The 21,336-nt window shown below is 45.3% G+C and overlaps 2 protein-coding genes and 1 long non-coding RNA gene across 5 annotated transcripts; 1 reads left to right on the top strand and 2 right to left on the bottom strand.

Moving 5' to 3' along the window:
* Positions 1-45: 45 nt before the first annotated feature.
* On the top strand, positions 46-7,474 carry LOC146757593 (uncharacterized). Of its 2 annotated transcripts, XM_085520718.1 has the most exons (10): positions 46-500; positions 941-1,079; positions 1,808-1,930; positions 2,327-2,488; positions 3,438-3,602; positions 4,237-4,356; positions 5,296-5,376; positions 6,105-6,231; positions 6,769-6,911; positions 7,314-7,474. In XM_085520718.1, exons 1-10 carry the CDS (start codon positions 46-48, stop codon positions 7,392-7,394), a joined length of 1,596 nt encoding a protein of 531 aa, XP_085376844.1. In that variant the 3' UTR covers positions 7,395-7,474. The 2 variants fall into 2 exon arrangements, with proteins under 2 accessions (XP_085376844.1, XP_085376845.1); XM_085520719.1 differs by lacking the exon at positions 3,438-3,602.
* Positions 7,475-8,850: 1,376 nt separating this feature from the next.
* On the bottom strand, positions 8,851-20,989 carry LOC146757591 (uncharacterized). 2 transcript variants are annotated; one of them, XR_014936116.1, is made up of 3 exons: positions 20,374-20,988; positions 19,323-19,443; positions 8,851-9,415 (listed from the first exon to the last, which is right to left on the bottom strand). It is a non-coding gene; the product is annotated as an uncharacterized LOC146757591 (long non-coding RNA). The 2 variants fall into 2 exon arrangements; XR_014936117.1 differs by lacking the exon at positions 8,851-9,415 and adding an exon at positions 18,588-18,699 and having other exon boundaries at positions 20,374-20,989.
* LOC146757592 (uncharacterized) lies at positions 12,796-17,226 on the bottom strand. Its single transcript, XM_085520734.1, has 7 exons — positions 17,023-17,226; positions 16,625-16,684; positions 15,760-15,831; positions 15,308-15,400; positions 15,064-15,174; positions 14,609-14,756; positions 12,796-14,319 (listed from the first exon to the last, which is right to left on the bottom strand). Exons 1-7 carry the CDS (start codon positions 17,057-17,059, stop codon positions 14,097-14,099), a joined length of 744 nt encoding a protein of 247 aa, XP_085376860.1. The 5' UTR covers positions 17,060-17,226; the 3' UTR covers positions 12,796-14,096.
* Positions 20,990-21,336: the final 347 nt, after the last annotated feature.

Raw genomic sequence — 21,336 nt, 5'->3', positions numbered from 1 at the left:
AAGGCGGGACTGAATAATACTGAAAATCATAATTGTCAACTTGTAATGAAGCTATGTGAGATTACAACTCAGACTAGTCAGGAAGATGATCTTGTGAATCAGTTACATGAGCAAATAGAAAAGAAAACTCAGGACTTTGAAGAAAAGACTGCAGAAGATCAGAGAGTGATTGCACAATTTCAGGAGGAAGTTGCCAACTGTGAGGTAAAAATAAAAGAGCTTGAATATCGCCTGGAGGCTTACAAGACAATGGAAGACAATGTGTCAAAACTCAATGAATTACTTAAAGAAAAAGAATCTATTATTGTGAATCTGGAGACAGTTACAGCAACTCTGCAGGAGAAGTCTGCAAATGCAGACAAAAAGTTTGAAGACTTAAGTAGCAAAGAAGCAAATCTGATTCAAGAAGTTATGCAGCTGAAAAACAGCTTGGAGCAGATGAAACATTCTCTTCGGGAAAAGGAAAAGAGTGAAATGGAGAAAGTGCAACGTATAGAATCGTAAGTAACCACTGAGTTAACTTAGAGCCCTTTGAGAATGAACTAGAGTTAAAAATAGTTAATGGGAACATCCCTTCGACTTAATGCATTTGCATGCTTATCAATGGCCAAACTACTACTTTAGGATGCTTTGGTATGCTACTTGAGTTCCAAGGGAAAACAGGAGTGTGCAAGGAAATGAAGAATAATATGGGGATTTCAGGTGGTTTTGTTGTACATCCCTCAGAATAGCATCTGAATAATTTATTGCTTCAGCATCTGATTATGAGAAGCAAGCTGAAATTCAAAAGTAATTGTTTAAATCTTGTCACTGGTCTAGATAGATTTAAGAGTCTATTTACAAAGAGAAACCAACAAGCAGGGCATGGATTAAGCTGTAATTGCTGTTTCCATGAGATGTGTAACAGTAATGTTCTTTGTGTCTTTATTTTTAACATAAGGCTAGAAAATATTCTTTCTGAGAGTTCTGCCCTTGTACTGAATTTGAAAAAAGATTTGCAGAGGAAAGAAGAAGAGTATGCAGATCGAAAAGACAAACATTCTGATGCCGAGAAACAAATTCAGCAACTACAAAGTGAGGTTTGTAGTCAACTGAGCTATTTTTTTCTGTAAGATTATGCTTGGCGTTCTGCTGTTAAAACTTCTCAAACTTTAACTATGAAGCTGGAAATTTCACACTAGTGTGGCTAGCAGCAAATCTTAGGTAAAGTTGCCATTGAAGCTCTAGAGGGGACCAGAAGTTAAAACATGGTTTCACATAGATAATGAACAGAGGAAAGTAAAGTTGGTTGGTAGTCTGGAATAAGGTTTGTGAAAAGAATAGCTAATTGCCTCTGGAGGGGACTTGTTATTATCTCTACGTTACTGGTGACTTGCCATTGGTATCCGTGGTAACTCCAAAGCTTAAAACCTAAGTCTTGTGAAAAAACGCTGATAACTGGGAAGAAGAATGCTATTTACTTGAAGAGAAATAGACTAATTTCCAGAGGCTCTTTAATATAAGCATGTATATTTTTTTTCTTCAATTTCAGCTTCAGTGATGTTAATAGTTAAAATTTAATTATTAAACAAGAAGATATCTTAAAACCCATTTTGCAGGATCTTAGTCTGAAAGTTTATTGGGTGTGCTTGGGGTGGAAAATTGAAGCTTAAAAATGAATTCATGTCTTCCTTGGTAACCTTGCACTTGCTGTCGTTTTCCTACTCAGCACTTGTTTGTGAATTCCTCTTTATTTAACAAAGAAGTATTTGGCCAGGTTGGATTACAGAAGTCTTTTAATGAACCGTGAGCTGTGCTTACATTACAGGTGTCCACGATGCGTTCTGTGGAGGAATCCCTCAGGAACAAGATGGAAGAACTTGAAAGGATTAATAACCAGTTTAAGGATGAGCTGGATTATAAAGACTATACTATCCAACAACTTAAACAGGTATTTTTCTTGCTCTTAACTTTTATTAAATGAATGATGCAGGTTTTCCAAGCAACAGGAAAAAGGTAAAAAAAAACAAAAATTGGAGCAAAATGAAAGTGGCCAACTGAAATTAGTGGTAGACCATGAAAGATATTCAAATAATTAGTCACTACAGAGCACTGGCAGATTGCTTTAAATACAATAATCTGCATAGTAAATACATATGTAATACATGCATATAACCTGATCTTGTTGAGTGACATCACAATATGTTAATTGAAATGTCTTACCATAAACTCTTTTTATCAGCTTGAGTCCTTATTTATGCTATATGAAAAACTTATTAATTCTAGGCTGTCTTAAAAATTCTGCTTGTTTCTACTGTGTATGCTTTTCTTCCATCATGAAATATAGGAGCTGGAGGAAAAGGACCATAATCTTCAAAAGTGGCGTGAGGAGAGAGATCAGTTAGTAGAAACTTTGGAAAAACAGCTCAAAACTTTGGCTTCTAATGCCATACAAAAAGAGACAGAAATAGCAGAACTGAGACAATCTGCCTTAAAGGATTCAAGCAAGGTCAGCTCTCCTTTCCTCCTACCTGATTAGCTACCATAAATTCTGTAAAACTCCTGTACCTGCTCTTTGTATTCTGGGTGTGGTTCTGTTCTTGAACACTGTCATATTGACATCATGTGCAACTAACCAAAAAAAGCACCAGCTTTTATTTTTGTTCTTCAGAAACAGAATTTCTGTTAATTACTAAAATTTCAATTTTTTCAGTAGTTCAGATAAGCAGATGTCAGTTTGATGCTTATGATCCTACAATCATACTGGACATCTGTAGCTTTTTCTGATAATTCACAGCATTTCCGGATCCCAAGCTAGGCTCAATACTCAGACAGTAGTTCTGTCTCAGGTTTCTTACTTTCTTTGCTTTCTCTGAGGTAGTATCTACAATGGCATGAAAAGACAGAAGGGGACGTGGAGAGAGATTAAGGGAAGCATCAAAAAGCAGAGGGGGGATGATCTCTGGAAGTTGCATTTCTTATTTCAACATCCAGCTTTTAATCAGGATAGCCAACCTAAGCCGTAGCATAGAATTTCAGAAGCTAAACAGAAGACTAAATGAGTTGTGCTCTTTTGAGAATGTTTGGATTCACTTTCTCTGAGAAGAAAGATGTTCTCATAGCAAAACTTCCCCTACAACTGCCGACTTTCTCACAGTACCGAGGATTTGGGAACAAATAAAAGCTCGGGTTATTATACCTTAAGAGAGATGAAGGCTGGAGCACATAAGTAAAATAGAAGAATCAAAATATATTGTATTACAACTTCCCAGGCAATTCTGTGACTACTGCACTTGTAACAGTGACCGTACAAATCCGTGAAATGTTACTGTTCTTGAATAGTTAAGTGTTCTAGCCTGCAATTCTAAAACTGATGCTACTAAGTAATTGCAATACTGCTTGTGTGTGTTAATTCCTTTTGCCAATCCCACAACTCAGCAGTTTTTACTGTTTATTAGGATAATGCAACTGTGATAGAAGAGTTAAGAAAAGAACTGGCTGACAAAGATGACTTTATAAAGGAATTAAAACAACGCATTAACCACAGTAGCCCTCAGTGTTTGCCAGAAATACCTTTACTTGAAGAAAGACAAAGTAGAAGGAATGACTCTGTAAATGAAAAGGTATGATTATATTTATAGAAAGTCAGTACTTAACATCTTGTTAACCCCTTTTTGTTCTTCTGTTTTCCTAGGAGATACTGGAGCTGGAATCATTTTTCTTAGCATACAGTCCTTTAACTACATATTCAGTGATGAGTACTTGTTGGTTCTTTTTGTCTTCCACTCAAACATGAGCTCTCATCTTCTCAAAAATATTTTATTTACTAGAACACCATCTCTCTGTGTACATTATGGAACTTTTCCATGCAGTGTTCCATGTATTCGTATGTGGATGCTGAAGATTAGGCAGAGGTTTAGCCTTTGGTGTTCTAACATAGCAGCTGTGAGCGTGCAGAGTATGGGGGGAATGGATGACAAAACGACCAGCGTTACAGATTTTGTCCCTAAATAATGTCTCGCTTTCTCTCTTTTGGAGGCAGAATACTGCCTGAGACTGTTAGTGAGACCCAGTAGGGTGTATCTGAAGATCACACAATGAATAGATGTTACTACCTTCCCACACTTGTGCTGTGTTTCAGCTTACGTGTTCATGTGGCGTCTGAGCTTCAGGTTTTACACTGTAACTTTAGAAAACTCGAGATATTTTGGAGGTCTAATGCATAGCCTAATCTTTACTCCTTTTAAATATTTACAGCCTAGGAAACAACAAAGCAAAACTAAAACTGGAGAAAGTATTCCATTAAGATGCAAAGCTGAAGACAATTATTTGTCATGTCGATGTACTAGGAGCCTCACTTCATTAAATGAATCTGAGGTTAGTATGAAACTTCAGATCTGAAAATGTTGTGATTGTATTGCTTTTGATAAGGAATGAGTAGGAAAAGATCTCATGTTCTCTAAACAATTCCCAAGTTTTAATTTATCCCTTTCAAGGTGATCAGATCACCTGTTTTTATAGCCTTTGATAGGAATAAAAGCTGTTGAAACAATTGTGTGATGAATTTTTGTCAGGTGCTGTTGAAAACTCTCCTCATGTTAATGCTTATGAAGTGGCTCATGATTAGATAAGTTACTTGGAAAAAATTCATGGAGCCACTGAAACGGGCACAGCAAATTGAACTTATTTTCTTCCTCTGCAGGATTTCTGGACATTGTTTTGTTAGCAGATGATGTTAATCATTCCTATATAAGTTTTTAATTGCTAACTTTCAAAAAATAGCAGTTACATATATTTTTAAAAAGAAGTATTTATTAACCAACTTAATTCTTGGAAATACAGTGGGTGGTGATACTCCATTCAGATTCTTAGCAGAGCCTGATAAAGTGGCTCTGACTACTTTTTGTCTTTCTACAATTAAAAAAAGCATTAAAAACAAGCATTAAAAAATGCTATTTCTACCTCAGTAAAGTAGTTGAAGAATTTAATTAATGAACTGCTTTAATGAACAAAACTAATAGCCAAGCTCAGTGATAATGGTTTAAGAGAAGGGAATTTCTCTTAACTTCATTGTGTATTTTCTTTGAAACCTGTAGACATAAATCAGCTTTTTAGACATCATGAGATGTCTATTACTGATATCTTCATGTCCTGTTTTTATAATTGAATGCTTATTTATTATTTGATTTACAGTGGAATAGTTACCACTAGCAGATACTTCCCTACTATTAGCAAAAATGTTTAAAGTGTTCACTTTTGTGACATCAATTGTTCTTTCCAAAAGAATCATGGCTGAAACTTGTCTTATTTTCCCAGGATTTTGTGAAAAGTGAGAACACGAAAAATACAAAATCTGTCATGGCTTTTAATTCACCCTCTGCAAGTGACGAGAAAATGGTTGGTTTTTGTTCTAGTTTTGAAGCTAGCTTGGGACTTCCTGTAATTGTGTGGTCACACGAAAGAAGCAGTGTCTTATCCTTATGTGTATACCTGAATGGGAATCTTACATGCTTATGAGCTCTTCCTATTAAATTCCATAAGCTAACCAAAGGGCAAGTCAGTCTGTCCCCAGAGCGTGTAATGGCTGTACTGTGTAATGATTTGGAGGGAAGGATATTGCACACTGAATAGTTGGGAAGAGAAGCTTTAGTGTATTATCGTGTGCTTTTGTAAGTGAAGCCCTTGTATTAAACTAAGGTTCATATCATTAATATGCATGGCAGTTTTTAAAAACAGATGTTCACATGTGATAGCAGTATCCTTGGCATGGTCAGAGTATGAGTAGTAGATTTTTCCCATCTGTTGTCTTCTGTTTTGTATGTTTGTTTATTTTATGTAATTAGAACAGCTTATGTAAGAAACAACTCCACAGCTTGGGAGCTACTTTTAAAGAAACTACTGCCTTATTAAGAAACTTTAAGAAACGTATGCCTTGAAATAGCTGAGATTTTGACAACTCCCTAAAGGGTATAAAATTGTCTACATTACTTGCCGTTGTGGTATCATCAGCATAATGAACAGAGGTGTCAGTAGTAAAGCTCAAAATGTCAACTTCAAATAACGTTGAACTAAAATGAAGTTTAAACAATGCTCTTGTTTCACATGTTCACATCTCTGTTGAACAGAAATCCAGAAAAGACTACTTCCTGAGAAAGCGAGTACATGCTTCAAGACTGACTAAAAAGAAGGATGAAACACTGCAAAAAGTTGGAGATTTTATTCAAAGCTCTCCTTCTATTATACACTCTAAAGGTTGGTGTAGAATAAGTTTTATTCCATGTTTTCTAGACATTGTAGAATGGCTTGTTTCTGCTGTAGGCTATTAATGTATGTGTTCTTAGACTTGTCTGCCATGTTAAGTTGTCCTTTGATTTATGAAGTAGATGCATTTATTTGTCTCTTCAGAGATTCATTATTACATTTGTGAAAACCTACAAGTATACAGAGAAAGTTGGTTCTGTCTTGTGCTTCTGTCAGCACGAAAGTTAGGCCTGTTGTTTAACTCCTGCTGAAGTTTCTGACTTCCAGCGACTTCTGAGCCATGATTGTCTTTCATACTCCATTTTAATGCGTGCTTTAAGCTGCCGTACCTGAAGCTATAAACTGTTTCAGCTATAGAAGCAATAAAGAACCTCGACGAACAAATACAGTTTCTGAGTATTTTCACTTAAATTTTACGTGTCATTTATAAACCAAGTTTGTTACGAAGCTTTTTTTGCATTCATTGATTTAAAGACTCACAAAACCAGTAAGTTGATTGGTTTATGTATCAAAACAAATTTCTTCTAGCCAAGAAGCTGATGTCAGCAGTAAGTTCTCCTAAATCAAATGAACCTGAAAGTCTCGAAGAAGGAGAGACCAAGCCAAAACGATGCAAAAGGAAGCTGTATTCCACTGTCGTTTCTGGCCCTCTAGAAATACCTGCTTCTTCGGTAAGCGATTATACTGTAGTCTTGGCTTAAAATAAACTACTAAGGAGTCCAAACAGACTGGAGGTTTCATCTATTTGCAGGAGGAGGTTGAAAGTACTGAGGTATTTCTTTATTCTACCAAGTCATTCTTGTTGGTCTTCCTGCTGTTCTGTTTTATTGTGTCCTCAAAGATCTCTTTGTTTGGCTGGCTTACAGTACAGGATTTTGTACATTCTCCATATTTGTTCCTTGTGATTAAGCTGCATTAAAATGATCTCGGTATCCCATAGTTTTCTGAATAAAATATAATAAGCATATGCCATTCTGAAATCCATTTAGGGGAAGAAATATGTTTGCGTGGGTCAAGAAGAGCTTGTCAGTCTTGTGTGAAAAGATGAGTAACTTTTGAAATGTTTTCTTCAGGAATCTGAGGAACAAAAGAAGGAAAGTGATCATCTGATCATCAAGCGACGGCTGACATCCAGAGCAGCTAAAAAACCTTGAAGAAGCATGTTTGTTCCCCTTTCTCAGGACATACTTTTATCATATTATTAAAACTGGTTGTTAATAAACAGTAACAGTTACTCTGTTGTGTTCTTAAATTTGTATATAGGTGTACAGTGTCTCTCTGACAGTTTCAAACTGACTCCATTGAGGCTGAAATAAATACAAGCTTTCTTAAACTGGGTTTGGATTTTATTGTGGTTAAGAGTTTATTTATTTTTGTCTTGCCTCCCCTGTATAGGAACAGTATCTCTGGGACTGATTGCTATTTACCCATTGTGCAGTAATAACTGTACTTGTTCAGGATGGCCTGGCTTGCTTTTTTCACGTGACTGGTGTACTTAGCAGAAATCCGGGGGAGAGAAGAGCATGAATACACATTTGTGTATTAAATCAAACGTATTGAATATACATTTGTGTATACTTAATTTTTGGATCTTTTTAAAGAATTTTCTTTGGAGAGAAGATGGTGCCAATTCCTCTGTGTGGAAGAAAGATGCTTTCCCTCACTTGTGTGAATTCAGCTTTAAATTAATAAACTTAGAAAAATAAGCCAAATACATTTGGGGGGAATTCTAATATCCATGAATGTTTATCTACTGTTTGAAGTGTTCCAGTCTGGAGTAAACATTTCAGAGTATATTCTAACCATTCCCCAACCCTTCTGTTTGTGTTTTGTAAAGAGATGAAATTACTTTCGCAGTGACCTGTATTTGATATGCAAGAAATAAGGTAATCCCAATGAGTTTATTTGCTCTGATTTCTTGCTCAGGCAGCTTTCTCTATTTTGTTGAATCACTGCCAACCATACAAATACTGTTGGTTTATTTTTCTCTTTTACTTGGACTACTGGATTGTTTTGAATGTTCATTTTTGGTCTGTTTCATTCCCATCATGCATCTTTCGTAGGTGTCCAACCTTTTGGCTTGCCTGGGCCATGCTGAGTGAAGCGCAACTGTCTTGGACTGCATAAAAAATATATTTTATAGATAATTAACAAAACTTTTATTTTTATTAAATATTTCCTCTTTTTATTAAAACATAAAAAGAGGAACATGCACGGTTCAGTTCCCTAGATCCTGAATTGTAAGATCAAATTCTAATTCCAAGTTGCTTCTCTAGTTTCCAGACTTTAGAAGAGTTGTAGCCTTATAGTCTTCTGTATTACATCCTTTCTGGAGTAAAGTAGTATCTTCCACCTAACTTTCAAATGGCAAATCAAGCCTGACTATCAAATTATGCAGCTCTTCCATTGCTCCCTGATCCAACAGCATCATCAGTGTCTGCTGCATTTTTATATTACTGAATGAGAATTAATCCTTCTCATCAGCTCATGCTTGACACTGCCATCTTCTTTCTCACCTCTTCATTCAAATACTACATAGAATAATCTATGTAATTTTCTTTCATTCTCATGCATGTGCTTCTCTCTGCTTTAGAGATGCTCTCTGCTGATGTTCCCCACTGGCAGCAGCGGAAGAGCCAAGGCTGTCTCTGAAAAGAACCAATACTTCCTTCTTGCTGCTTAACACTGCTTAAGCTGCAATCTGAGCCCTCCCTGGCTTCCTCAAAACAAGAAGAGAACGATCTTCTGCAGGTACTCCCTCCTCTCTATCCCAATGAGTATTTTGCACAACAGCCAATGCCAATACGGAACGTATTGCAAATATTGCAAATACGGAACTGCAAATGTCGCCGTTTCTGTGAAACCTTTCCAGATGTCTCGTGACTAAAGCAATTTCTACTCCCTCATTCCTCAAACCCTTCCCACACAAAAGCCTTCACAGATCAGATGGTAAGAAAGAGGGAATTCTATGGCCACAGCAATAAAGCGCGCAGAAAGCCCATCTGTTGCAGACAGAGGAGTGAGCCGTGCTTAACCAAAACTGCTTCAGCGCACGCTTACAGTAAGGCACACCTACCTTGCGCTGGTCATGCAGGATGTTCGTGACGCAGCTCCAGACTGCTCTCCTGAGGCCCAGCTTCATTTCACGGCCACTCACACTCTGCTGCTGGACATTCTGCAATGGAAAAGCCACCGGATGCAAATCCCATCCCTCGCAGATGGCATCAGACCTCTGCTCTCATGGCAGTCACATTCACAGCTCCGGGGGAGAAAGCAGACGTGTGCTTACCGAGCGAGCGCTGTTTGCTGCCAACTGCTGGTAGGAACCCACGCCTAACCCTACAGTACCAACAGTAACCTATGCCTAACTCTACTATGGGAACAACAATCTGCTCCTAACACTACAGCAAGAACAGGAACCTACTCCGAACAGGAAAACAACAACTCCTAACACTAAACCTACTCCTAAGCCTACTCCTAACAGTAAAACATGAACAAAAACTTATGCCTAACTCGAAAACATGGACAACAACCTACACCTAACTCTAAAACTAAACTTAACCAAAAAAAACAACAAGAATAACTGGGTAAAGATGGGACTGGGGGCCCACAGGACGTGGCTGCAGAAGAAGCCCAAAGGAGGAGCAGATGTTACAAAAAATGCCACCCAGCTAATGCCGGGGGCAGGGGCCGAGCAGCGGGTAAGGAGCTCAGTGCCTGGACCAGCCACGGTGGAGCTGCAATGGTGCCAACGCGGGGCCTGGCACGGTGGTGTGGTGCCAGGCCAGCTATGCTGCGGGCGCATCCACCTCCATGGGCTCCTCTGGAGGTGGATTCACCTCCATGGGCTCCTCTGGAGGTGGATCCACCTCCATGGGCTCCTCTGGAGGTGGATCCACCTCCATGGGCTCCACATGGTTGCTCGTCACCAGGCTGGTGCAGGCGCGATGGAACTGGGCTCTCTTACCCCTCCTCTGCCTGGTGGTCATGGCGGGCCCCCTCCTCCTTCTCAGTCCTAGGGCCCCCAGCTCCATCCTCCCGCATGAAACAGGGGAAACTTCCACCCTCGCCCTCTTTGCAGCTGACATGGCTGTTAACTGCCACAACTGTCAGAGGCAACTGCGTTGCGCATGGCAGCGGTGACCAAGGTGATCTTGTTGTGATCTTCCTCTCCCTTAGTGACAAGGAAGGGGCCAGGTAACGGGATGGGAGACTCAGGCCGTGATTGCCAAAGCTATAGAGGTGCCACGGTGACCTGGAGCCTGGCACTCAGCAGCTTTACAAATGCTCCCTCCTGGCCACGTGCAGCACCCCTCCGGGACCGCGTGGAAGAGCATACAAAGAAAAGGTGCCTGAAACACACTGGGCTACAGCTGGGGGTCTCTGTTGGGAACCGGGATTTTTCTATGGGGAGCATCAGGCAGCTGGAGCAGAAATGCTCATGCTTTTCCCAGCACACATCTTACGAGTTCTCCCCTAGGACACCCCCAGGATGAAGAGCATGCTCCAGCCATCCAGCGGCAGAGCCGTGGGAGCACAGGGCTTCCTCATGCCCTTGCCCAGCTCCTGTGGTGCTGCCTGTCTCCCCTCTCCAACACACCCCCCATCGAAGGCAGCCCTAGGGCAACACGGCAGAGAGCCACTGCAACCAGAACCTGGGCTTCTCAGCCTCAGTTCTGCTCATTTTTTACCCAACTCTGCCCACCCACCTGCTTCTGCTGCTCGCCACGGAGCAGCACAAGCCTCCTGACAACACATGGCTATCAGTACGAGGAGGAAGGCAAGGCAGGTGGGGGCCGAGGCCCCCAGAACTCGTGCCATGCTGCTACCACCACCGCTACAGCCACAATGAGTGCTGCAACTGGGGCACAGAACTCCTAAGGCACGCAGCTGGGCATTGTGACCTCATTGTGACAAGGCAGCTATGCCTCTGGAGGTGGATCCACCTCCATGGGCTGCACATGGCTGCTCTTCACCAGGCTGGTGCAGGCGCGATGGAACTGGGCTCTCTTACCCCTCCTCTGCCTGGTGGTCATGGTGGGCCCCCTTCTCCTTCTCAGTCCTAGGGCCCCCAGCTCCATCCTCCCGCATGAAACAGGGGAAACTTCCACCCTCGCCCTCTTTGCAGCTGACATGGCTGTTAACTGCCACAACTGTCAGAGGCGACTGCGTTGCGCACGGCAGCGGTGACCAAGGTGACGTGGTGAGGGTTCTAAAATGGCGGCCGCACTGCTGGCACTGGTGTTCCACATAGGATGAGGAGGGGGCTGGTAATAGCAGGACAAGGGGAAACTGATTTAAGTTGAAAGAGGGAAGATTTAGGTTGGATATTAGGGGGAAAGGTTGTTTACTAGGAGAGTGGTTAGGCCCTGGAACAGGCTGCCCAGGGAGGTTGTGGGTGCCCCGTCCTTGGAGGTGTTCAGGGCCAGGCTGGACAGGGCCCTGGGCAACCTGATCTACTAAAGGTGTATGTTTGGTAGCCCTGCCAGGCAGGGGGGTTGGTTCTTCATGATCCTTGAGGTCCCTTCCAACCCGGGTCATTCTGTGATTCTGTGATACTGGTGTGTGGCTGTTTGTCCCAGCGCGCTGACCTTTTGTCTTCAGGTTCACCAACAAGACTGTAACTGATTTATGGAGGAGGCAAGTGATGGGTGCTACTGTGTGACAATCAACATCACTTTGTGGACATTTGAAAGCACCTTCCTCCAGAGCTGTTCACCTCCAGAAGAGGGTGCTCAGAAGTGTTTACTGGCAGAAGATCTGGCTCCAGCTTGGTATGGGAAAACTGGGGAATGATACCATCGTGTCCTGTGAAGAACAGGAAGCAGGTGGGCATCCCTGCTCCCTCTTGTCTGCTGGCAAGGCCCAGAAGATGAGATCCCAGAGCCAGAAGCTGCCATTCCAAGGAGAGCTGACTCAACCATTTTGGATTTGAGCTGTCACACCAAGGAGAGCTGACTGAACCACGTTGGACTTATTTGTAAGTTTATACTATCATTGGAAACTGTTGCCGTGGTCACAGTCATCGTTAGCGGAACAACAACTCCTGATGACCCACCACTACTGAAGATCAATGACTGAACTACAAAACACGCCAGATCCATGGTGGTGACTCTCTCTCCCTCTTGCTTCCTATGAAGACTCCTTGATTCTATTTCCTATCTTTTCTATTGCCCGCCTTCCCTTCCTAATCACCCTAAATCGTAATAGCGTCCATCCTCCAACATTTGAACCATGCCCAGGCATACATGTATGGACCTCCTCTCCTTCCTATAAATTGGAGCAGGACAGAGACCCACAAGGATTGTCAGCTCCCAAGTCATACAAGTATTGCATACAACACAGATTACTTCATCTGTTGGCCCCGCTGTCTCTGCATACCACCAAGCGAGGGCCTGCAGTGCCCAGGCGACACGATGTGCCTGGCAGTGCAAAGCCAGCCCACGTGTGTGCAGATGGCAAGGAGCGTGTGGCACTGTGCACCGACAGCCCTTGCCTGCCCAGGACTGCGTGTGGAGGGCATTCCCCACTGCAGCCCTGCCCAACAGTCAGTAGGGGTGTGCGGCCATGATGGCAGTAATGAACAAACTGCTGCTTCACAAAGATCTTGGCCTGATTAGAAATCTTTGAGTAGTGCTGTTACAGCAGACAGAATGTGATAAGCGCAAGTAGTCTCCTGCACTTCACATCCTTGCTACTTTGTTCTGGGTGTTGTCACTGAGCAGCGTCTAACACAAGTTCTGCCCTGGTCAGCTGGCTGCCTTAGCTTGAGCCCTGATGGCAATGCCATGACGTGATGTTAGTATTGCTGTTTTCTCCTCGTCAGAATACTCTGTCTTTTGAAGGAAGCAGCTTCTTGGTTATTTTGTTTTGTTGTTGAATTTTATTGAATTAATTTACAATATCTATATTCCGTATAGTTATAGATGTTTTGAATATGATCATGTGTGGTGCTGAGATTTTTTATAGAAAAGCTATACTCAGTACAGAAGGTGGAATAAGGATGTTAAAGAAAAAACCCCCTGTTGTGTTGACCAGTGATGATGCTCCCACCCCCTGACCAATGGTGGAGAGGAGCATGAAGAGAGAGGTGGTGCTGGGGGGATCTTGGGGCTGCTGGGCCTGTCATACTTCTTCCAGGCAGAGGTTTTACAGGTGTTGCATGATGCCCCCAAGCTGACCCCGTGGGGGGGGGGGCACTCCCACATCCTGAAGGATGGTGGAGAGGAGCGGGAGGGCAGAGTTGGTGCTGTGGGGGGCTGGGAGCTGTGGGGCCTGGTATGCTTTCCCCTGGCTGTAGTTTTCTGGGTGTCGGATGATGCCCTCAAACTGACACCCTGCGGGGGCTGCTCCAACCTCCTGAAGGATGGTGGAGGGAAGTGGGAGGTTGGTGACAGTTCCTGGGGGGTGCAGGGGACTGCTGGGCCAGTTGGCTTGTCCCAGACAATGGTCGTCCGTCTGTTGGATGATGTCCCCAGGTCTATACTCTGCTGTGGTCTCTTCCATCCCCTAATGGATGGTGGAGGGGAGGGTGAGGGCAGAGATGGTGCTGGGGGCTGACGGGCCTCTCAAGCTTCCCCCAGGCGGTGGCTGCCCCCAGGTGATGCTCTGAGGGAGCCACTGCCAACCCCTGAAGGATGGTGGTGGGGGACAGGAGGGTGGTGTTGATGCCTGGGGGCAGCTGGGCCTGCCACTCATCTGCCAGGGTGCTGCTGTTTGGGTGCCAGCCGATGACTGCAAGCTTCCAAACCAGGTGGGTCCCTCCTGTCCCCTGAAAGAGGTGTTGATGCCCAGGGTGGATAGGGGCTGCTGGGCCTGATGTACTTCCTGGGGGCCACGGAGCCTGGGCTGGTGGGCTACAGGGGCCGCAGTGGGGGCAGTTGAGCCCGACAGCCGTCAGGCCTGGCAGGGGCCGCTCTGGTGGTGCTCTGCGGCTGCTGGGCTGGTTGTTGTTGGTGCCCTGTCTTTCTGTCCAGCGCCTTGAGGCAAGGAAGCTGTTCGTTGAGGTGAGCAAGCCATCTTTCCAAGTACCACTTCCTGCAGGCAGTATTCTCGTCTGCAGCAGCTGCAGCAAGGCGCCTGTAGAGAAAGAAACATGCTGAGGGCACAGGAGAACCCCCTGCTCTCCTTCCTCACAGTGCATGGTAGAGCCACCCTCAGCTCCCGGCCTGTCTCAGGCCCAGCAGTAAGAACATGCAGCAGGAATGGCTCAGCCAGTTAAAACATCTGACAGCATCAATCTCAGACAGTGTTAGGCAACAACTAACTGGCTTCTCTATGCTGCTTTACCTAGAAATGCCTCCTGGCTCACAGGAGCCCTATAGTAAAGAGGGGGGCAGGATGGGGTTGGAGGTGAACAAGAACTCACTGGTTTATCTGCCTCCGTTGCTTGATAAGACGATAGCATGAAAACATTGCCATCGGCGTGGTAACGAAGATAACCGCACCGAATCCCAGGCAGTACTTCTTGATAAAATTATCTACTGCGGCATTTGCATGTTCCTCACCATCCGCACCTGGAAAAACAATGTGGATCTGTTTCACCAGCTGCTGCTTTGAGTGACATGGACAAGAACAACCACAGGAAGGATCCCGCTCCGGGCTGCTGTTGTGCCTGGTGGCTCAGGGGAAGCACAGCAAGCTCTGGAATGCGGGGTCTGTGCACAGGAGGTACTATGGAGGGTCCTGTTTCCTCTCCTTATCTACTGAATGTGGTTCTGGTGGCCTAGTTCCCAACAGGACAAAGTTCCTAAGTCCCTGGGAACTGGCTGCAGTGGGAGGGGAGCAACCTCTAACCACAAAGCCACTATGAGCGGCCCTTACCTGGAGTGACAGTTGTTGTCTGCATGGCCTCTTTTACTCTCAGGGGGACAGTCAGTGTGCGAACTCTGCCGTTTTGAAATGCAATCCAGCGCATAGGTGCTCCACCTGTCTCTTTAGAAAGGAGGTAAGGGAGTGGGACTGTAAGTAACTGCTTCTCATCAGGAAGATGGTACAGTTTCTCCACATGTATTTCTAGAAATTCAGTTTCACAAGTCTTTCAGGGAACAGACGGAAATACACCTACCACGTGCTTTGTCTTTCTTGATTTTCATTAGCAGAGAGGGCAGTGTCTTCAAATATTTTCCTCTTTCCAGGGCCTCTTTCTGTTTCTCAGGACCTAAACAGAAAGCATTAAGATAACTTTCAGACAAACAAGGTATTAAACTGAATGGTCTTTTCAGTGCAGCCAGTAACGACAACAGCCACCCCTGGGATGCCTGTGGGGTTCCAGCACAACTAAGGATTTAGCACGGCCTTCCCTGGAGGCACTTCCGCAACCAAAGAATGAGAACTTTTCACCACACACTACAACATACATAAACGCATAACAGCATCACTGAATGGGACCAGGGCATTGTGCGAGGGCAGGACACACACACACAGGTGTGCATTCTCACTCACACCTGCAGACATGCCTGGCTGACATTAGGACTGTGAGCTGGCATCTCTCAAAGGAACTAAAATCTCATGACGTACCCATTCGAATCGCTGGGGCTTCTGTCCTGGAGCTCAGCTGGGAAACTGGATGCCATTCAACTCCACTAGGAGCTGTCAACAAACACAGACAGAGCAGCTCCTGTCAGACACCTGTTTAGACTGGAATGACAGCACTGCTCCACAGCACTCTCCTCTCCCTGACACACAGAAGCATCTGGCAAATAGTTGTTGGGTGCCTGCAGTGGTACCGTGACAGTCCAAAAAGGAGCCGTGTGCAGAACTGCCTGGAGAAGGGAAGGGGGTGGAAGAGGAAGGGCAAGATCTAAAGGCCCTTTCCTGTGGGATTGCCCTGAGGCTCACAGGCTGGGTTGTGCTGAGGCTTTGGCAAGGCATTGCTTATAGGCACAGCATCGATGAGAAACATCTCCTGGTGTTGATGCCTGGGGGCAGCCAGGCCTGCCACTCATGTGCCAGGGTGCTGCTGTTTGGGTGCCATGGTATGCTGTGATTTCTCTCTTCCTTAGGGACCGGCAGTGACTGGAAGGGGCTCAGGTGATGACATGGCACCCAGACCTGGGTCAAAAGTTGCAAAGCTGCAGAGAGGCCAGGTGGACAGTTGGCTGGCACTCAGCAGCTTTCCAGATACTCTCTCCAGGCCACGTAAAACAATCTTCAGAGAAGGCACAGAAGAACATTTGGCCCCTCAAGTTTTTCTTAGTGGGGAGATCTCTGATGTACGGAGACAAAGTCAACGGGATGCTGGGAGCATGCAGCACCCAAGAAACAGTGACTACCCAAGCTTATCATGGGGAAGAAATCACCAGGCAGTGAAAAGATGAACCCCCCCCTGAACTTCCACAGCCAAATATGAGCAAAGATCATGAGATGAAGACTGGTGACTTACCTCTGGCATCCACCCCAGGCTCAGGGACACGACTTTGCTTTGGAAAAGCATCAAAGGGGCCTGCAGGCACAAGAGTGATCAGACACAGGTGAGGAGAGCTTCCACTGCGCACAGGGGTCTGCTTTGTTTTTTTTTCCTGCAGTGACATGTGAGGACTGGCTGCAGGTCAGGGAATGACATGGCCCAAACAGCAAAGGAATAGGAGCAAAGACTGGCAAGGGCTGCCTTCCCACTGAAATGTGACAATTCTCCAAGTAAAGAAATACTCATGACTGATCTGTGTATGACCTTCAGAGCACAAAGAGACTTGAAAGACCTTTGGAGGTCCTTATGTACCCAAATAAGCTATTACAGCACTAATTTTTCTACCTCCGAAGAAACAGACACTTACAACTTACCTCGGAGTTTCCTCTGAGGCACAAAAGCAGTCTCCATCCAGTCGTCTGGAGCAGTACCAATGTCATCATCTAGAATAAAGAACAGAAGAGGGATGTTCCCATTGCATGTTGTGATCTTCCTCTCCCTTAGTGACAAGGAAGGGGCCAGGTAACGGGATGGGAGACTCAGGCCGTGATTGCCAAAGCTATAGAGGTGCCACGGTGACCTGGAGCCTGGCACTCAGCAGCTTTACAAATGCTCCCTCCTGGCCACATGCAGCACCCCTCTGGGACCATGTGGAAGAGCATACAAAGAAAAGGTGCCTGAACCCATCTGGGCTACAGCTGGGGGTCTCTGTTGGGAAACGGGATTTTTCTATGGGGAGCATCAGGCAGCTGGAGCAGAAATGCTCATGCTTTTCCCAGCACACATCTTACGAGTTCTCCCCTAGGACACCCCCAGGATGAAGAGCATGCTCCAGCCATCCAGCGGCAGAGCCGTGGGAGCACAGGGCTTCCTCATGCCCTTGCCCAGCTCCTGTGGTGCTGCCTGTCTCCCCTCTCCAACACACCCCCCATCGAAGGCAGCCCTAGGGCAACACGGCACAGAGCCACTGCAACCAGAACCTGGGCTTCTCACCCTCAGTTCTGCTCATTTTTTACCCAACTCTGCCCACCCACCTGCTTCTGCTGCTCGCCACGGAGCAGCACAAGCCTCCTGACAACACATGGCTATCAGTACGAGGAGGAAGGCAAGGCAGGTGGGGGCCGAGGCCCCCAGAACTCGTGCCATGCTGCTACCACCACCGCTACAGCCACGACGAGTGCTGCTACTGGGGCACAGAACTCCTAAGGCACGCAGCTGGGCATTGTGACCTCATTGTGACAAGGCAGCTATGCGGCAGGGCATAGTGACCTCACATCCCCAGGCTGCAGGCTGGGCCTCCTCACGGGCTGCTCCTCCTGTGCAGCAGGGATGCATAGAGTGGGTGCTTGTGGCACCCCTTAGTGGGTGAGTGCCAGGCTGCTGCGGAAGAATTACTGGGAGCGTGTCCCGCTGGGCAGATCTGTTCCACCACAAGGACCAGGCTCCCCCTGGGCTTCCTATGGACGCTGTCCCTGTGGCTGAGGCTTCCCAGTCATGTAGAGCAGCAGGAGACCATGGCAGATATTTTCACATTTACATTGTGGAAATATAGAATTGCGGAATGGTTTGGGTGGGAAGGGACATTAAAGACCCAGAGACGCTGTCAAAAGATAAAGAAAATCGATTCGGTGTTGTTTTTACTGCTTCATGCAAATCAAAAGATTGCGTTTTGTCTTTTAATGCCCAAAAAAGCCATTTCTTCAGTGACATTATACTTGTTGTCACAGACTCTAACAAAAATGCAAACTGAGCATTATCTGTAGCATCAATATTTTAGTATTTCATATCTTGAATTTGACAGCTCCCCCCAAGCCAGTTGCCTGTGCCTTTCTCTCAGCCCATGAGAGCACCACTTACTGCCTCTGGGGACTTGGAAACTGGCAGCATGATGGCCAGCACACACACAAACTGCAAAACGGCTCCGTAGAAGAGTCCGTGGCGCAGCATGTTCTCCATTAGCATGGGCTCAGGGATCTCAGGTGGCCAGAAATGCAGTTCAGCAGCCATAGCGAAGACAGCTGCTGCTCCACTGCTCTCACAGAGGCTGCCTGCTGTAAGGGGGTAAAAAGAGGCATCGTTACTCTCAGGCCCTGTGATGGGGTTAATATTAAACTCTCAAACTTTCACAGCAAATAATAACATCCGCTCACAAAGAAAATGTGGAGAGGCCACAAAAGAGAAAAACCAGTCATTAAAATCTTTGTATTTAGACATTCAAACTAACAATGTACTTTGTCTTTACCTAACCGTACCATTCTGTGCTAGAAATACGATGTTTTGCTGTAGAGCATAACTTGGAGAGACCAAAAGCAGCTAAAACATGCTCCACTCTGTAATTTGACCATCCGCTGATATTTGGTTCTTATCTCCCTTGCTTTCCAGTCACTCACTCTTTAGACACACGCAAATCACATTGTCAAGGACTACAAAAACACTGTCAACCAAAAAATTTATGCTGGCAGAATCTTAACATTAGAAATGTGTCTAAGTTGGTTGCAAAGAAGAAAGTGAAGAACAACACAGTAACCAAATACTACCTGATACATAAGGCTTCTCTCACACATCCTGAAAACAGAACCACCAGCCTTAATGAACTCTGCTCTTCAGACACTGACTGAAATTCAAGTATTACGTGTAGCAGCCTGGATCTGACAATAGTCAAAGAATCTTTTACCTCCAGCTCCTTAGCATCAAAGGACCGCAGATACTGCTGCGGCAGAATTTCATTGAAGCCTTCAAAAGAAGCTTGTGTCTGTTCCTCAGCGCCTCAGGAAAGTCTCCATTCTGCTACCAGCCTGGAAAAGACACAGAAGGATCATTTAAAATGGGCTACGCTAACCCAAGTTCATCTTTGTTAGTTTGTTTTGAAATGAACTGTAAGCTGTGTTAAGAAAAATGCTGGAAAGTTCTGGGGATAGAGCAGTGTGTAACTGTATTCTAATTGTGTTCCCAACCTTCATCCTGCACAAACAATTTTAAGTTAAAACCCTATGTTTCCAACCACTCAACTATGGAAAGCATTTTAGGCTCCAGCAGAAGGCAGCATCTACTCACTGATGATATTAATGAGAGCACAGGAGTCCCTTGCTAGCCGGAGGAAGAAAAAAATGCAGAGCTGTATTCATCTAATATGTTCCATATTTGTTTCTGTTAATCACGAAACTTTGCTCTGTGGTAGAAACTCCACTCTCCATTAAGAAAAGGAAGAAAAGCAGGCAGGAGACCCAAAGAACCTGAACCCAGGGAGAAGCAGATATTATGCTGAATTCAAGCCTAACCTGTCAGGAGAACTGGAATCGAAAGCAGAGATGAAACTCTGGGGAACGCAACACAAGACACAGAGTGTGACAAAAGAACATTGCTTAAGCTGCAATCTGAGCCCTCCCCGGCTTCCTCAAAACAAGAAGAGAACGATCTTCTGCAGGTACTCCCTCCTCTCTATCCCAGTGAGTATTTTGCACAACAGCCAATGCCAATACGTTCCTTCTGCAAATGTCGCTGTTTCTGTGAAACCTTTCCAGATGACTCGTGACTAAAGCAATTTCTACTCCCTCATTCCTCAAACCCTTCCCACACAAAAGCCTTTACAGATCAGATGGTAAGAAAGAGGGAATTCTACGGCCACAGCAATAAAGCGCGCAGAAAGCCCATCTGTTGCAGACAGAGGAGTGAGCTGTACTTAACCAACACTGCTTCAGCGCACGCTTACAGTAAGGCACACCTACCTTGCGCTGGCCACGCACGAAGCTCGTGATGCAGCTCAAGACTGCTCTCCTGGGGCCCAGCTTCATTTCACGGCCACTCACGCTCTGCTGCTGGACATTCTGCAATGGAAAAGCCACCGGATGCAAATCCCATCCCTCGCAGATGGCATCAGACCTCCGCTCTCATGGCAGTCACCACCGCCCTGCCCTGGGCAGCGCTTCCACTGCCCTTGCTCCTGCCACAAGACACCAACGTGTGCTTCTAACGCGGCTCCACCATGGGATCCTGTATGCAACAGAAAAACACACGGAGGCTGCCAGTCACTGCAACACGCGCGCTATGAAACCCCTGGCACTGCTGAGTCCCAAGAGAAGATGAGAAAAGCGTTTGCCTGCCATGGACGGGCTGTGGTGGGATTGAATCCTGCCTTCGAATCGGGACACCCCCAGGGAGAGCCTCCTGGGGACCCAAAGACTTACGGCAGCGCCAACACAGCAGGCAGAAACGCGACGTGCTCCTGACTGCCCGCACTGTTCAAAGCTCCCTCCCTCTCCCTCTCCCTCCCTCCGCCCTATGAAGGCAGCCCTTCAAAGCAACCAACACTTGAAAAAAAAACTTAGACTCAGTTAACCTGGACAGTGTTACCCAGGGTTGTGAGAACAGCTTAATGATATCTGAGAACCGGTCAACTCGTGAGCGTGAGACCTGGGATCCTCCATCCTAGGGTGGAACTTTACTGGAGCATGTGGATGCCACAGCAACAAAAGGGCTGTGTATAATAGACTGAGAGTTTGCTGAGTTTCTTGGTTTACAGAAAGCAGAAATAACTCAGAAATTACAGCTGGACTTTGAACCTTAAGGACTGCCAAGAAAGAAGCCATCTGCTAAACCCCTGAGCTGCAAACTGTCAAGGAACTCCATACGTTCCCAGGAATGACAGGAGGGTGCTGACCATGGATACACAGCTACGGACTGATGGTAAA

Source organism: Coturnix japonica, chromosome 20 (assembly GCF_054131305.1).
Source record: "Coturnix japonica strain WE chromosome 20, WE-NBRP24, whole genome shotgun sequence".
NCBI classification, from domain to species: domain Eukaryota; kingdom Metazoa; phylum Chordata; class Aves; order Galliformes; family Phasianidae; genus Coturnix; species Coturnix japonica.
The sequence above is the reverse complement of the archived record's forward strand: the minus strand, read 5'-3'. Positions and strand labels throughout refer to the sequence as shown.

Bases quoted from the DNA above. Each gene is read 5' to 3' on its own strand.
- LOC146757593 (XM_085520718.1), top strand. From the start codon at position 46: ATGAAGCTATGTGAGATTACAACTCAGACTAGTCAGGAAGATGATCTT. The intron at 501-940 runs GTAAGTAACCAC...TTTTAACATAAG, and splicing joins AAAGTGCAACGTATAGAATC to GCTAGAAAATATTCTTTCTG. The intron at 5,377-6,104 runs GTTGGTTTTTGT...TCTGTTGAACAG, and splicing joins CTGCAAGTGACGAGAAAATG to AAATCCAGAAAAGACTACTT.
- LOC146757592 (XM_085520734.1), bottom strand. From the start codon at position 17,059: ATGGAGACTGCTTTTGTGCCTCAGAGGAAACTCCGAG. The intron at 16,685-17,022 runs GTAAGTTGTAAG...TTGTGCCTGCAG, and splicing joins GCCTCAGAGGAAACTCCGAG to GCCCCTTTGATGCTTTTCCA. The intron at 14,757-15,063 runs GTAAGGGCCGCT...TTGTTTTTCCAG, and splicing joins GACAACAACTGTCACTCCAG to GTGCGGATGGTGAGGAACAT.